At 34.7% G+C, this 16,481-nt stretch overlaps 2 protein-coding genes across 3 annotated transcripts in view; one reads left to right on the forward strand and one right to left on the reverse strand.

Moving 5' to 3' along the window:
* Window positions 1–452: 452 nt before the first annotated feature.
* Window positions 453–2,100, forward strand: mchr1a (melanin-concentrating hormone receptor 1a). Its single transcript, XM_058779771.1, has 2 exons — window positions 453–538; window positions 1,017–2,100. The coding sequence occupies exons 1-2, from the start codon at window positions 472–474 to the stop codon at window positions 2,009–2,011; spliced, it is 1,062 nt and encodes a 353-aa protein (XP_058635754.1). The 5' UTR covers window positions 453–471; the 3' UTR covers window positions 2,012–2,100.
* Window positions 2,101–9,917: 7,817 nt separating this feature from the next.
* The window catches only part of usp43a (ubiquitin specific peptidase 43a), a 106,961-nt gene continuing 100,397 nt past the window's right edge, over window positions 9,918–16,481 (reverse strand). The window contains exons 13-15 of one of the 2 annotated variants that reach the window (XM_058779614.1): window positions 14,807–14,965; window positions 14,131–14,292; window positions 9,918–13,967 (exon numbers count right to left, since the gene is read on the reverse strand). In XM_058779614.1, the coding sequence (XP_058635597.1) occupies window positions 12,928–13,967; window positions 14,131–14,292; window positions 14,807–14,965 (1,361 nt within the window). In that variant the 3' untranslated portion in view covers window positions 9,918–12,927. Of the gene's footprint in view, window positions 13,977–14,130; window positions 14,293–14,806; window positions 14,966–16,481 lie in introns of both variants that reach the window. The other variant, XM_058779613.1, reaches the window with a different exon arrangement.

The raw sequence follows: 16,481 nt of genomic DNA on the forward strand, positions 1-16,481 counted from the left end.
CTAACAGACCCACACAAGCCTCGCATCAATATTTGAACAACTGCAAACCTTTTTTAAAAAGACGAAATAGTGGTGCCCTGATGGATAGAGGTGCAGTTGCCATTTCATAACTGGAGGTGTCAGCTGGTGTCCAAGGACAGTGAGTGTGGACTAACTAACCCATCTCTGCAGAGACACTGAGACTTGTGGATGCTGCTGCTCTTCATCTCACCCGTCTTCAAACAAGTTTTCCGCGTTTTTAGCCTAAAGAAATCTGATATTTGTAAAGCCTAGGTTTGTTTCGTTTTTATTAATTTTTTATTCATTGCATACATCAATATGGTATGTAATGAGTACGGTGGAAATTGTGCATAGAATTATAATACTATAAGTAGCAAATGTGAGGCGGTGACAAAGGTGTGACTTGAAGTTATTAGCTGCTTTGTCTGCAGAGGTAGATGTAGATACGGCATTTCTTTCACAATTTTTAACATGGATATTTCTGAAGATTCTGAAAACTCATCTCTGCTTCTCTTTAACTCGTCGGGACACATACAAGGTAGGCATATTGCCTATTTCAGGGATGGAAGTGAAGATGGAAATCCTTTTTAAAATTTTTTAGAGCAAATCAGCTGATGTTATAAGCTTCTTGATGAATTGTTTTAAGGAAAAGTAACATAGGCTATGTATTATTATTATATAACAAATTATGTTATACATATGGTGTGAATATAGCCCTTTCTTTCTTTCTTTCTTATGTGCATTCATAATAGAAAGTATGTAGTTTAGGCACTACCTTTTCTTTTAAGTGTATCACCATAACAACTGCATAATAATTATTTAATTAACATAAGAAAAGCTGTTTAATGAATGCCATACACCATATGTCAATATTATTTCTCTTAAAAGTTAAATATATTAAAAGTTAGTATATATTTTATACACTTTATGTATTGTAAAACACACACACACACACACACACACACACACACCACATCTGGATCTTGTTTTTATGTGTGATTTCATTGTGTGCTTAGTGACCATTGGGGAGCAGAATGGAAATGCCATCTTGCCCAGTATTTTTGGGACCATATGTTTTTTGGGCATCATTGGAAATTCTATTGTCATCTACACCATCATTAAAAAGACCAAATGCCAGGCTAAACAAACGGTTCCAGACATTTTCATATTCAGTCTCTCTATTGTGGATTTGCTTTTCCTCCTCGGCATGCCCTTTCTCATTCATCAGCTCCTGGGCAACGGATCCTGGTGTTTCGGAGCCACTATGTGCAAATTCATCTCTGCCCTAGATTCGAACAGCCAGACAGTAAGCACCTACATCCTCACAGTTATGACCTTGGACCGGTACGTGGCTACAGTCCACCCGTTCCGCTTTAACCACGTCCGGACAACCTGTGTCGCCAGTGGTGTGGTGGGGATGGTGTGGGTGCTTTCTCTCATCTCCATTACTCCTGTCTTAATTTACACTGGCTTGATGCCTCTCCACAACGGCCAGGTGGGATGTGCTCTCCTGCTTCCGAATCCATCCATCAACATCTGCTGGTTCACTATCTATCAGTTTGTGCTGGCGTTCGCCCTTCCGCTCATGATTATCTGTGTGGTGTTCTTTAAAATCTTGAAGCACATGTCTACTTCAGTGGCACCTCTTCCCCCGAGAAACCAACAAGTGCGCACTAAAAGTGTGACTCGGATGGCTGTGGCCATCTGTTTGGCTTTTTTCATCTGTTGGGCTCCATACTACATCCTTCAGCTTGTCCATCTAGGAATACAGAAACCCAGTTCTTCATTTTATTATGTCTACCACGTTGCTATTAGCATGGGTTACGCTAACAGCTGCATTAACCCTTTTCTTTATATAATTCTGAGTAAGACCTTTAAACGGCAGTTTATAGTGGCTATTCAGCCTGCGCACAACCACTTTCGGGTCAACCCGAGCAGCACAGAGGCCACTGTGTCCCTCCGTCTGACCGCAGACTGCCAAAGACATATTCCTGCTAACACCTCGGAGTAATATACTAATGTTTTTTTGTTTTTTTCATTAACACAACTTAATTTTAAGAATACTATGGTGATTACAGATGATTGAAGGCTGAAGTGTGAGTGTTTCTTGGTCCAGAAGATATACATTTAGGCTTATGACAAGCAAGGGAATACCAAGAACAATAGAATGACTGACAGTCAGACAGAACAGTCAGGGTGAAGTGAAGAATATTTGAGCAGCTGTGCTCATACATGCTGACGGATTACAGTAACCATCACTGACAGAACATAAAACAAATGCAGCTGCTTCTCAAAACAACATTCTGCTTCATTACTGTATATAATGTCGATTAAAGAAAATAAAAGAAAGATTAAAAAAGAAAGGAAAAAACAAAGTGATGAAACAATAGATCAATATTTTGTCATCTCTGTGTGCTATGTGTGTATTTTCATTTGCATTATGTATTTCCATTATGTTTTTATACATCATCCCATAAGGATGTTTACTGGAAAAAAAAAAACTGTAAATGTAAATATGTGTACCATGAAATTTTGTATCATGTTATTTGATATTACTGTAAGTTATGTAAGTTGTGTGTGTTTTTTATTTATTTGAAGTGAAACAGGAACATGTAAGTGTTGAGTATTGTTACTGTGCTTGAAATTTTATTGTGGTGCAGACACCCTTGGTATATAAGAGTCAAAAGCCAGTGTTTTTAAATCACACACACACACACAAAACTTACCATATGTTGTTAAGCACTGATATAATATATAATTGATATTTAAGATTTTTATTTATTTTTTTGTGAAACAATCAATATACTGTAAAACATTAACCCCCGGTTTCACAGACAAGACTTAAGCTAGTCCCAGACTAAAATGCATGTTTGAGCTGTCTCAACTGAAAAGATCTTGCTCTGACATATCTTAAAATATGTCAGTGTCATTGTTCTGTGTCAAGATGCACACATGAATGTTTTCTTCTAAGGCATTTTTGTAAAAGTAGCTTAAATATCTTAATTTAACTAAGGCCTAGTCCTGGCTTAAACTAAGCCCCGTTTGTGAAACCGGGCCTAAATTTAATTGTTTAATCCCAGTTAAATAATTACACTACCCGTAAACCCTGAAGAGAAATCCACCAATCAGTGAAGTCGTTCTTACCATGGAAATGGAAGTTCCAGGTAAAAGAGCTCATCAGTGACGACCCTCTGGTTTATGGGAGAATAAAGCAAAATGCATTTGCAAATCAAATCAGTCTCTCTCTTAACCAACTTTTATAATATAATTACATTTATTTAAATATTTTTTTGTAGGGATGTCAAAAGTACTGGTACTTTGGTACATACTAAAATAAAATGTAATGTTATCAGTCCCTCTGCGGTGAGGGTCGCCGTGATTTTGCCAAGTAAGACATGTTCCTGGATCAACATCTTTTGTTGATCCTGGATCAACATTATTGTCCAAAAATATAGACTTAACCCAATCTCTACCCCTAAACCTAACCCTACCCATAATTTTTTCCCTAAAATCAGTGAGAAATGATAGCTGATTAACAAGGGTGTCGAAGCACCTAACCCTGATCATAAGCCTAAAACATATATTTCCTGAAAAGTTATCCCTCGATTCTGATTGGTTGATTGGAATGACATTCTAGGATCAACAAGGATGTTGATCCAGGAACATGTTGTACTTGGTGAAATCACGCTCACCTTAATATCAATCAATGTACTTTTTTTCTGTTGTTTGTACTTTGATCTGTATTGTAGACTGTTTGCTTGTCTTGAATCACTTGAGAATATGTACTTAAAAAGTAATGCTAGTTTAATCACCACCTAAAGTGGTAATGAGAATCATGAAATTTCACTCATATTGGTATCGACTACTGATATTTTGCTGTTGTGACAACAATAGATATATTATTGTTATTATGTCCTTCAGAATCATAATAGTACAAGTACCACATTCCCTTCTAAAAGACACATATGTTCAAAAAAGAAGTGCATGTCTTTTTGAAGCTACAAATGGAATCTTGTAATGTTGTGATTCATCTTGAGGTTGTTTGTTGCGGTTCAAGGCTTCTTGAAATTCCCATTGAGAAAATAATTGGGAAAAATACTAGGACACAATGCTACTTGAGAGGTGCGTTGACAGTTGTGTCTTGGTGTTTTGAGTATATAGAAAGATCCTTGAGCCATAACAAGAATCTCAAAGAGGCAAATGCTGCCTCAGAGCTGTCTTAATGTGTAAGATATGAATACATAACATTTTGTCATAGCAACAGACAGTCTCATGGTAACAGAGGCACCTATTTCTCTATACATTACCCCTTTATATGCCAGATGTCTTTAAACTAATCTTAACCCCCAAAGTCCATAGAGGAACAGATAATATACAACAGCAGGTTCATACAGCAAGGTATAACCATGTACATGTTGTAAAGATATACACTGCCGCTCAAAAGTTTGGGATCAGTAAGATTTGTAATGTTTTTTAAAGAAGTTTCTTCTGCTCATCAAGGCTGTATTTATTTGATCAAAAATACAGAAAATTTTTTTTTTTTTGTGAAATATTATTGCAATTTAAAATAACAGTTTTCTATTTTAATATACTTTAAAATAGAATTTATTTCTGTGAAGCAGTGCATCATTACTCCAGTCTTCAGTGTCACATGATTGTTCAGAAATCATTCTAATATGCTGATTTATAATCAATGTTGGAAACTGTTGTGCTGCTTAATATTTTTTTAATGGGGGACCTGTGATATTTTTAGGATTCTAAAAAGTTAAAAAGAGCAGATTTTATTTTAAAAATTAATTTTGTGTTACAATATACAATGCAATTAAAACGTTCTTTTCTTTCTTTTTTTTTTTTTTTTTTAATAAATTAATACTTTTATTCAGGAGGGATGCTAAATGAATAAAAAAGTCACAGTAAAGACTTATATTGTTAGAAATGATTTCTATTTTGAACAAATGCTGCTCTTTTTAACTTTGTATTAATAAAAGAATCAAAGAAAAAGTATCACATGTTCCAAAAAACAATATGAAGCAGCACAACAGTTTCAACACTCATAATAAATTAGAATATTACAATGATTTCTGAAGGTTCATGTGACATTGAAGACTGGAGTAATGATGCTGAAAATTCAGCGCTGCATCACAGAAATAAATTCTATTTTAAAGTATATTAAAATAGGAAACCAATATTAGAAATTGCAATAAGATTTCACAATATTACTGTTTTTTCTGTATTTTTGATCGAATAAATACAGCTTTGATGAGCAGAATAGACTCTCTTAAAAAAACATTAAAAATCTTACTGATCCCAAACTTTTGAGCGGCAGTGTAAATATATATATATATATATATATATATATATATATATATATATTTGCAGTGTTTATGTAATCATTTGTAATACCATTTTACTTCAAGATGCAGCTAAAAGGCTGTAGATACTTCAGCAATTCTAAAATGTCAATTGCTCATTAAAATCATTCCTGTGAAAGTCATTAATATGGCTTCTGAGTGGCCTTTTATCTTGAAAGCAAATGCTTTCTTTTCTATAATCACACTTCACTCCATAAATCCTATAGTGCACACACAGGTGCTCTCCATAAAGAGTTGATAATCCATAACAGGAAACAAAAACAAAAAAAGAGGGGGAATATGTCAAATGTACTCTTCCTATTCATGTTGCAAATGGTTTTAAAAACATTCATGCCATTGATAATAAAGGCCAATAAAGGAGTTTTAAAAAAAATATTAATAGCCTCTTGGTTATGATGTTAATATGTATATATATATATATGAAGAGTTCAGATGCAAAAGCCTCTCAAGTGCCGTCTGAAATTTTCTTCTAAAATGAGCGTTTTTTTATCAGGCTCCTATATTTATGTTTAACTATTTCACTTTAATCACATAGAAAAGGACCTGTACATTGCTATTACAGAAAAATTACTGAACCTAAACATAGGAGCCTGAAATTCTCATTTTAGAAGAAAATTTCAGATGGCATTTAGAGGTTTTTGCATCTGAACTCTTCATATATATATATATATATATAATTAATTTTTATTTTTTTCCCTCTCTATAATAAATAAAAATAAAACATATACTAACCTACTTTTCAAGGTTTTAATTTCCAAAATGTTATTCTTTTCATCAGACATATTTTTCTTCATTGTGATTTCATTAATAAAGACATTTCTTACCTATTTTGATAAGTATTTAAATGAGTTAAATGCATCATATTCATCATTGTCTATTCAAGTCACACTGACAATATTTTTAAATTCATTAATACATGCTGAGAAAAGTGTTGTGTCATTGACTGACAAGCTAAATTAAATAACAAAATCAGAATCTGAATTCCTTGAGTTTTACATGTCGAGCCCATCATTAGTTACACATTCTGGGTATATAAAGACAGAAATAACACAGAAAGAGAAAACTGTTTATCCAGAACTTTTATATAACCATCATTCTGTTAATGATTTGTTTACCTGTAACACAAAAGTATATTTAAGGAAGTCTAAGACCCCTTCATCTAGACTCGTCACCTTAATGATGTTTCTGAGTATACTCAAGGAGACAGATACTCAAGAGAACAACCTTTAAGCTCCCTATTGTTGTGGTTACCTTGAGATGTTGTTAACAATATGGATTTTTCACTTCCAAAGTATAAACCCTTTTGCCAAACTTGTACTAAGCAGACCACGGGCTTACTGATGTCCTCTGTGTGGCACATTATGAGCTGCCATTTAAGGCTGAAACCATGACTCTGACTCTGAGTATAAACACAATATCTACAGCCAACATGTGTTTTAGTCTGAAACAATAATAGGGGAAAATGGTGTAAGATGCCCTCTTAACAACAGTGTGCATGCTGCTCAACAGTAAAATGTAGGGATGCGTAGAATGTATAAAATCATGATGCATGATTAAACTTCAAACTGTCCTCTGATTTTTGCTATTTTTTAAATTAAAAGTTGTTAAAGTAAAACACTAAATCAAACATTCTATGTAAAGTTACGCATTTTCAGAACTGAATGATTGAATAATGATAATTGAACTGAATAATTGAATAATCTCAGTCAATAATGAGATGCATCTGAATTACACCAGTCATATATTTTTAAACGGATGTCATATTGTTTGAGATTGAATTTCATAAATGCATTTAATGCATGCAAAATTAGCTACATTATTTTGATAATAATGAAGATGTGAAATGCCCATAAAACAAAATAATTAACCTTACACTTTAAGATACAAACATACGACATAAAAATATCACAGTAAAGCAAGCAAACAAAGAAGATAGAAAGAATTTTACATTTCTAGAATGCAAAGCAAACTGCTAAGTTTTAACTGCTAATCCATGTGTGCATTTTAAACTTACCTTTAGAGGTGTTTTTGCCTTATTGGTGTTTTGTGCATGAATTTGCTCTGGGTTAATTTTGTTAGAAAGAACTGTATTGATAGATGGAGATCTCAAAGCAGTTCAAAGGAGTTCACAGGCTTTGATCCATGATATAAATGTATGTTGTATATCTCCCTCCAGTCATTTTTTTCAGAATCCTTTGTTATTTATCACGTGATTTGACAAAAGCCTTTAAGCAGAGGCATACTGATAAATAATATTAAGAGAAAACTATCAAAGGTATCTTTTCTGCTTAATGATTAAAATCAAGTGCTGAAAAAAGAGACACTGGTCTTTAATTAGTGCACATAAACTGATACCTGGAGGCGATGAAGACATCACCATGAGCCTTTCTTTAGAGGTGAAAAAAAAAGAAAAAACTCCAGATAAAAGAACATCTATGATGTACAAGCATGAACTTGATTTCTTTCCTAAAAGGTTATAAGCTTCACCCTCAATTCTCTGCTTCACCTTCTTTCATAGTAATTGATGGCCAAAGAAACAACTGCAGTAAATATCAAATAAAATGTTTAAATTATCAATCTATTGTGTCTCATATGAACCTATTATTTTGTCCTTTAAATGTAGCAATGGGCCTATATTAAATGTAGCAATGCTGTAAACAGAGACAGATGAAACATAAAAGATGAACATTTTTTATGAAAGTTTCATCTAATCACATCAATCATGTTGTTTCTAACCTGTAAAAGCAATTTACGTTTTTCCATTAAATACAAAATGAAATGTTAAGCAGAATGACAGCCTCAAAGTGCAGTCACATTTACTGTTGCTCTGGAAAATTTTACAGGAGAAATCCAATCATTCCAATAGGAATCTGTGCATGATCAGGAGGGGCAAGAAGTTCCCCACATAGATTTCATTCACTGCACTGACCAACAGAAAGCTTCTTGTTTTGAAAGTGACTTCAGTGTTTGCTCTGCTTCATGGATTGCTACACTATCGACACAATAAACAACTGTCTATTGACCATTTCTGCCCACACAATTGACTTTCATTATGTGGAAAAGAGCTGCAATGAATGTGAATGTTGGCTGAGATTATCAATCCCTAACATTCAGCCTAACCTGCTCTTTTGTATTCCACAGAAGAAACTAAGATATAGATTTATAGATATCATATACATTTGAAACATGAGGATGATGACAACTTTCATTTTGGGCTGAACTGCTGACTGTTTTTAAAAACACCCATAGAATGTTAACATAAACGTAAGAGGAATTTGGCAGTTATCCAAGTTTGTATGTACATGTGTGGCTTCTTTTTTTTTTTTTTTTTCAATGGTCCCAAACATCTCAGAGATAATTGCAGTTCTCTAGTGGGCAGACAAATCGAGCATCACTTTCTTGTCCTTGCACTCCTTGTAATATTGCAACAATTATGGCAGAATTATATCATTGCTGTGCGTAGCAAGTTTCTTAGATGCAATTTGCATTCAAAATGATGTAAATCAAACTTTTGTGAAAAATACAGAAAAATACCAGAATTTAGATTTCTAGCTGAGATACTGAAACATTGACACCAATGTCTTCAAACTGTGGATCGAGACTTTAGGGTGGTGCATGCTGATGAGGAATGGATCAAGCTGCTCTTTGCATGCTCTGTGAAGACTCCCTCAGGAACTGGAGCTATTGTAGCCAAAGCAAAAAGACTTTTTCACAGTCAAAGTGCTGCAAAGAGCAGTGACAGTTTTAGTGTCATTCAGTATGCAAATAAACACACACTTTTAGATGCCAGTCAAGATAAATGCTGAAACTAGTATTTTTTAAAAGAGTCTAAGAAACGTGGCGTGAATACCAATGTCTTTTTAATTAAAAAAATTATACAAAAATATATCCGTTTATTGTTATCGTATAGACAAAAGTCCACACAAACCTGTGTATAAACATCTTGACAGCAGAACATGTACCCTTGTGCAATAATTTGAATTGTACAAATAATCTATCCCTACATATATACTGTTCCCAGATTATATATTATCCATTGATTTTTTTTTTTGTATAATATATATGTACACACAAAGACATTACAAAATGTTTATAAAAAGTCTCATATAAAATATCTCAAAAACCAAATTAAAAAAAGAGAAGATTTCAGGGTAAGATTCCTTCATTCATTGTCTTGTCAGTACAAGTGTTCATTGTTTCAAGCATAGTGAAAAGTAGGATTATTTTGGAAGCATGGGAGTGGAAAAAAGAAATGCCCTTGGGGGAGCAGACCTTTGTGTCTAAACAAATCCTGTTACATGCTGTGTAATTGCTGCTTTTTGCATAACCCCTTTGACATACGCAACAAAATAACAGGGATGATTAGATGTTGACAGAAGAAGACAAAGACCTTTAGTGGGTTTCATAGACAGATTTCAACGAAGCTGAAAAAAGAAAAAAAAATGTTCCTTTTCAATTTATGCTGAAAACTTTAAAACTGTGAATCATCTCTTATCTGGTACGATGGTATAACAACTTCTACAGCACAGTAATGGACAAAATAAATGCAATATAAAAGTATAAACTCTTGTTCCGAACATACAGGCAGAAAGTGTTTGAGCACTGAAACAAACAAACCTTCACTTCATATCTTTGCTTATTCAGATCAACAAAAACTAATATAAACCGTGCGATATAGAAACAGCATATCTGTAAATTTATCTCAATAATTAAACCTTATTCTACAGTGCAATTCAAACTTTACTGCATACAATACCCGGGTTCACTGGAAAAACATGTCTGTGGCAACAATTCGGCCAGATTATATTATGTTGCTTCTTGCACTCAAGCATGCAGAAGCACTGCTAACGTTTAATCGTCCTCCAAACAGGTGAATGTGAATCTGGCAATGTTTCATTACACTGGTTGTTGTACAAATTGTCACAGTTTATAAATGAAACATATGTGGTGCTAAATGTGAATGCTCCATCACATCTGACATACAATACCACTCACAATATATTGTTAAAATCATGAGATAAAGACGCATTTGCCATGTCATTTAAGCTTGCATCTTCAAGTCTTTGAGCTCTTTTGATGTGATGTGTTTCAGCAGCACTCCTGCGGAAGTGCTCTGCGTCACATTTGCAGTGCTGTACCAGGTGAGTTACAGAGCAAGTTTACTATATTAGATGGCGCATAACTTTATGGAATGGCTGGTCACATGATGCAAACACTATGTACAGTATTAGTTTACAAATCATGCACTGTGGTAAAACTGTTCTGAGGTCAAAACATAATATTATATTGTGCAAGGAACTGCACAAACATAAGTCTTTATTGATAAATAATCTGCTCCTGTAATCATAATTTGTGTAAAAAAGAATAAAAGTTGTTAGTGTTTTACCTCCACTAGTGTTAATTTCAGCTGGAAACTGCTGTGAATATTATGTATAGATACGTTTTTGGAGTTTTGCAGAAATTGAGGTAGAGGCTCATTTTTCTAATGAGCCTATGTTGGAAGAAATTCAGATAGATTGCAAAGAGATAAACAAATAGTATTTTACATTTGAGGAGCTAGTGAATATTCCATATCATGTGCAATAATCAACAGGACACTTTCTGTTTGGTCTATGACTTAATTTAACACATAAATGTGGGATTTTGATTCAGTTTGGTATTTGAGTTTTAATTCAATCACAATCACACAGAGAGAAAAGAAGCTATTTAAATCTTTGATAATGCAAAAATGTTATATTTTGCAAAATAATAGCTTTGCAGTGCAAATATAGCAGTAGAGTTTAATGAGCTGCATTCAGACTATTTAATTGCTTCTAGAGAGGGATACATAAGAATGACTGTTTGTCTTGTTTTATTCATCAGATTAATGGGCATATGGCCCCAATTAGTCCAAATAGGAAGGTGACAATATCACATATTCTGACTGTTGTTCAGAGCAATTAGAGCCAAACACGATCTGTGTCATGGACGTCTACGCTTTAAGGTCACTTTACTGGTTACATTGAGGCTTTTCTTTACTCTGCAGTCATTGGTATTGCTAGATCCCCATGTTATTTGAACACATCAAATATTTTCAGATGAGCTTGATGAAAGGAATGAAAAAATGAACATTGTTGTTTCAAACCTGTATGTTTTTCTTTCTTTTTTTCAAAACTTTAGCAGAATATTCACACTGCTCTTTTACATACAATGAAAGTCAATGATGACTGGGGGTGTCAAGCTACAAATATATCAGACAGCACACTAAAAGTAGTCCATATTACAAGTCTGATAAATTTCAAGTGTTTTGAAGCCTTGGAATTTCAAAATTTCTGTAGTTGAAATTTGTGTGAGAAAAACAAAACACTTTTAAAAGAATTTGAGACTATCATTATTAACTAATACTTGAGTGTGTGTAATCCTAACTTTCTTCAGTCCAATATTGAAACATTAATAACACAAAAAATGTACTTCTTAAATTTACTTTATAAGAATCAAGAATTCACAGCAAAAAGACATGTTCCATGAACAGAAGGTGGACATTTTTTAATTTTTTACAAAAAGACCTTGTACTTGCTAAAAAGCACATACTATCAATCAGAGGGCAGAAGATTGTGTTGAACATGTAGAGTGATGTTTTGATTTTGTTGATAATTTAGAGGCCCTAGTTGAATGTATCAAATAGGCTTTAAAGAGTTAATGGTGTCATGGAAAAGAGCAGCATGAACATCCTGCTTAACATCTCTGTTTGGGGTCTATTAATGAAAAAAAGCCAAATATGTTTGGAACAACATGAGGGTGAGTAGACAATGACAATTTTCATTTTTTGGTGTACTATCCTTTAAGCTAAACAGGTTTGTGTTACTGCATTCAAACTAGGTTTAGGTGTTGGATTAAACCATAAGGTAAGGTTGTTGTGATTTATTAAGGTGTTCTGTCTAATACATTGTGTTGTCAACATGCCATCCTTAGATTTCATACTTTTTTAAAAATAATTTTATAATACAAATTTGTAAATGTCTTAATGCATACTGCAAAACAAGCAAAAATTAATAAACTTCATGTTTTGGTCTGAGAGCATGATTATGTCAGACAGTGGTGCAATAAATTCACTGAAAGTGCAAGAACTGACATCTTTGATAATTGTCATGAAAACCCATGAGAGGTTAGCAGCCATTCAGTACAATCTACAGAATCATAAAAGATGAAACTGAAAAGTTATATATAGCGATTCCCTTCATGTATTACAGGTGATAAATCTATTTAGTGGCACATAAAAATCAAATACGAGGCAAATAATTTTTCAATTCAAAATCATGGTGCAGAGGCCAGTGTGTAATGTACTTCCAGTGCCAAAACACAATCTGACAAAAATAAAAAAAATAGCTCTGGTTCAGAGGCACTTCATATAAGCAGAAAAAAGTGAACAAAAATATCATCCACTAGTTACAAATGTATGTGCAAACTTCATAGTGTGCTTCCATCATTTCAAATATTTATTTCTCATTATAGTTCTTACGTGGGCTTTTAGATATTTGCTACGCTGTTGTGATATTTGGGTGTAGTGAAGTAAGTCTCAGAAGCTTGATTCAGGCACTGCCTTCTTTCTGCCCAGTGAGTTTGTGCTGTAGCGTGTGCGTTGCAGGGTGTTCTGAGAGCCCCTGTCCATAGGAACGCTCTGCGGCTGAGCCGCCGATGTGCCATTCCTGTGTAGAGATGCCGTCCTTCTTAAGCTTAGATCGGCCTTGCGTTGAATATTGGAAGAACTTTGTGAGCGTTTGATGTCTGATGACCCACGACTCACCTTTCCATTTGCAAATTCATCTCCGAGTCTGCTACGAACTTGGTTAGTGCCATTTGCTTTTCCTTCTGAAGTTCTTTTGTGTGTCCCATTGGAGAGTGAAACTCCAGATGGGCTCTTCACCTCTGCGTCACCCCTTTTCACAGAATCACTGTCTCGGGACCTATGAAGCGAGTCTTTCTTCATGAAACCGCCTTTAAGGAAAGCAAAGACACTATCGTGATGCTTTGTCTCCTGTCCCTTTCTCTGTTTCTCCTCTAGATGGTCTCGCTCCTTGCCTGGATCATCCCTCAGTGTTGTTTCCCACCCACTTGGACCACTGGAACTAGATTGGATCCCTGTGCCAGAGCTGTTTCTGGACTGTGATTTGTCCTGTTTTGATTTTCTGCTGCTTCGTCTGGTCAAAGTTCCATCTTCTCTTGATCTACTGCTGCTGCTGGGTTGTTGACCCGTTGTTTTCTCTGAGTTACTTCTTTCTTGACCCTGCGGTATTTTGAGATACTCTGGAGGTCCGAGGTTGCTGTGACTTGAAGATTTGGCTGTGGATTTTTTCGTTTCTTCTTCTTTACCGCTTTCTTTATCTGAAGGTCGTGTCATTAGGGCAACAATGGGGTCTTTGGTGCACCTTGGCCTTCTGCCGGACTCTAAATACTCCACCAGCTCTGCAGGAGCCTGGCCAGGAGCTTGGGCAGGTTTGTGGCGGTCTTTGTTTCCAAAGGACCATCGCAGTGGGAGCACTCTGGTTTTAGTGGGACTTTTCATGCTTACACTACGCCCTTGGATTCCTCGCACAAAAGGTCTGCTTTCGAACCCACCTAGAGACACTGAAATTTACTAAATATTTACCACATAGTGGAAAACACATTCCCACAACAAAACAAGTGAAAAACTATGATGAAATCTCTGTCAAGAAGCATCCTTTTAGTATTTACATTTCTTATTTACAACGACGAGAACAAACTGGATGGGTACACTCACCTCTCTCTTCAACTGAGGGTTCATTTTGAAAGACAGGAGACTCTGGGGAGTCTGGGATGGAAGAAGGGCATGTTGTGGAAGACCGCGATACCATACTTCCCCTTTTACTGTCACCATTCAAACGGATGAGCCAGTGATCTGACATAGAGGAGCTGGTGGAACCTGCACAATGAGACAATAAAGACTGTTTAGTGGCTGGTCCATGTTTCTCCTAGACACGGGCTTAAAGCATGCTGCACTCTCTCACTGCCCCTTCATTTTTAATAACTAAAATTCATCATCTGCACATGTTCTGTTTTATCGTTTCCATGACGACTAAATCATGCATATGCAGTGGCATCTTAGCCACCAGTCAAAATGAACTCAAATAAACTCAAAAAACCCTTCATTCAGTTTTTACAGTTCAGTCATTTATTTCAAGTGTTTTCAAAATCTGGGGAGAAGTAAGTGGATATTTTCATATTTTGCATAATGCAAATACTTTTCTTACAATGGTAAGAGAATCCGGTCCTACACTCAAAATTCTGTCCCTGGTAACATTGTGGAACATTCGCATTGCGATATAGAGAAGAAGAAAAAAAAAACATTCTGCTGCTATCTGCCTAATGTTGATCCACTGCAAAAAAGGTCAGTCAGCCTCCATCTACAGTGTGGCCACAAAGGCTCATTTACTCACCTCTGACCGAGCTGTTGGCGGACCAGGGCGGGATGGCATTTCGCCTCTGGTAGAACAGGATATATGCCCCTCGTGTGCACAGTTCCTCCTCTGGCACAATCTCCACACTGCTGTCGTCATAACTGTACCAGTGGCTGTCAACCGAGTTTCTACAATAGGCTGTTTTACAAAGACATATGCTGTAATCTGTGTGTGTGTGTATAAACAACTGCCTTTATGTCATTCAATAGTACAAATCTTAAATTGAAATCCTTTCTGACAATTATTTCTAAAAGAAAATAGAAATATTTTGTAACAATGTAAGTCTTTACCATCACTTTTTGTATCAATTTAACACATCCTTGCTGAATAAAAGTATTATTATTATTTTTAATTTTTTTTAAAGAGAGATAAAATGTGCTGACCCCAAACACTGTATATCATTACAAAATATTTCTATTTTAAATAAATGCTTTTTTAAAAAACTTTTTATTCATCAAAGAATCCTGAAAAAAACTATCACAAGTTCTAAAAAAAATATTAAGCAGCACAACCGTTTCCAACATTGATAATAAATCAGTGTATTAAAATGATTTCTGAAGGATCATGCGACACTGAAGACTGTATATTAAATAGAAATATTGGAATAATATTTCACAATAATGCATTTTTATCAATATTATATTTTTTTCTGTATTTTTGGTCAAATAAATGCAGTCTTGCTGAGCATAAGAAACCTATTTAAAAACATAAAAAATCTTACTGATCTCAACTGATATCAGCTGAACTATGAATTCACAAAAGCAATTTACATTATCGCAATCAGCTAGACAATTCCTCAAAGCTAAAATCCCACTATTATGCAAAATGTTGCTATATAGAATAGTTATGTCAAGTGTAAATAAAAACAAGTATCCTGTAAAACATATACAGTATATCATAAATTTCATTGAGAAAATTTGTAGAGATCCTAATAAAAGTTGGTAATGAGTAGGGCTGTGCAATTAATCGTATTCGATTATCATGCGCATCTCGTCAGTAAAGCCGGTTTCGTGATTAGCAGTAAATCGCCATCACCTGCTTTCAGATGGAGCGGCAGTTAATGCACAGAGCCGTAGTTCACTGACAAGCTACGCTAAACCGCGTTCATAATCGAAGGCGATTCGTATATATATATGTATGTGCATGTATATATTTGTATTTAGTACAATGTAGATTACATTGTATATTTGTTACATATTTGCATATGTTGATATTTAGTGTTTTTTGTGTTGATAAATGAATATGGTGATATGTACATTTGTACCAAGTTTGTATTACTTACTTATTTCATGACATGTATTAGTGAGTCTATCAAGAATCTATCAAGTATTTAATTCACTGTTTATTTTTATAGAAGTAACTGTGGATACCAGAAATACTAGGATTATGTAACGCATGTATTTTGGCTAACTGTACTTGACTGTTGATCTATTGAGTTAGGTTATCACTGGATATTATTGATTATAATGTTGCTCTCATTGACTGCTTTGTATTTTAAATGTGGATGTGTGGGATTCATCTATTTTTGTTCAATCTTATTTTCTTTTCTTTATTCCTATATACCTGCTTATATGATTTACTAGGATTTGTGGTGACATTTCATTCGTATCAACCCCCCACCTCCCTTTCATTCATATTTCCAACATAATTCATG

The sequence above is a fragment of the Onychostoma macrolepis genome, chromosome 06, assembly GCF_012432095.1.
Source record: "Onychostoma macrolepis isolate SWU-2019 chromosome 06, ASM1243209v1, whole genome shotgun sequence".
Classification (NCBI taxonomy): Eukaryota; Metazoa; Chordata; class Actinopteri; order Cypriniformes; family Cyprinidae; genus Onychostoma; species Onychostoma macrolepis.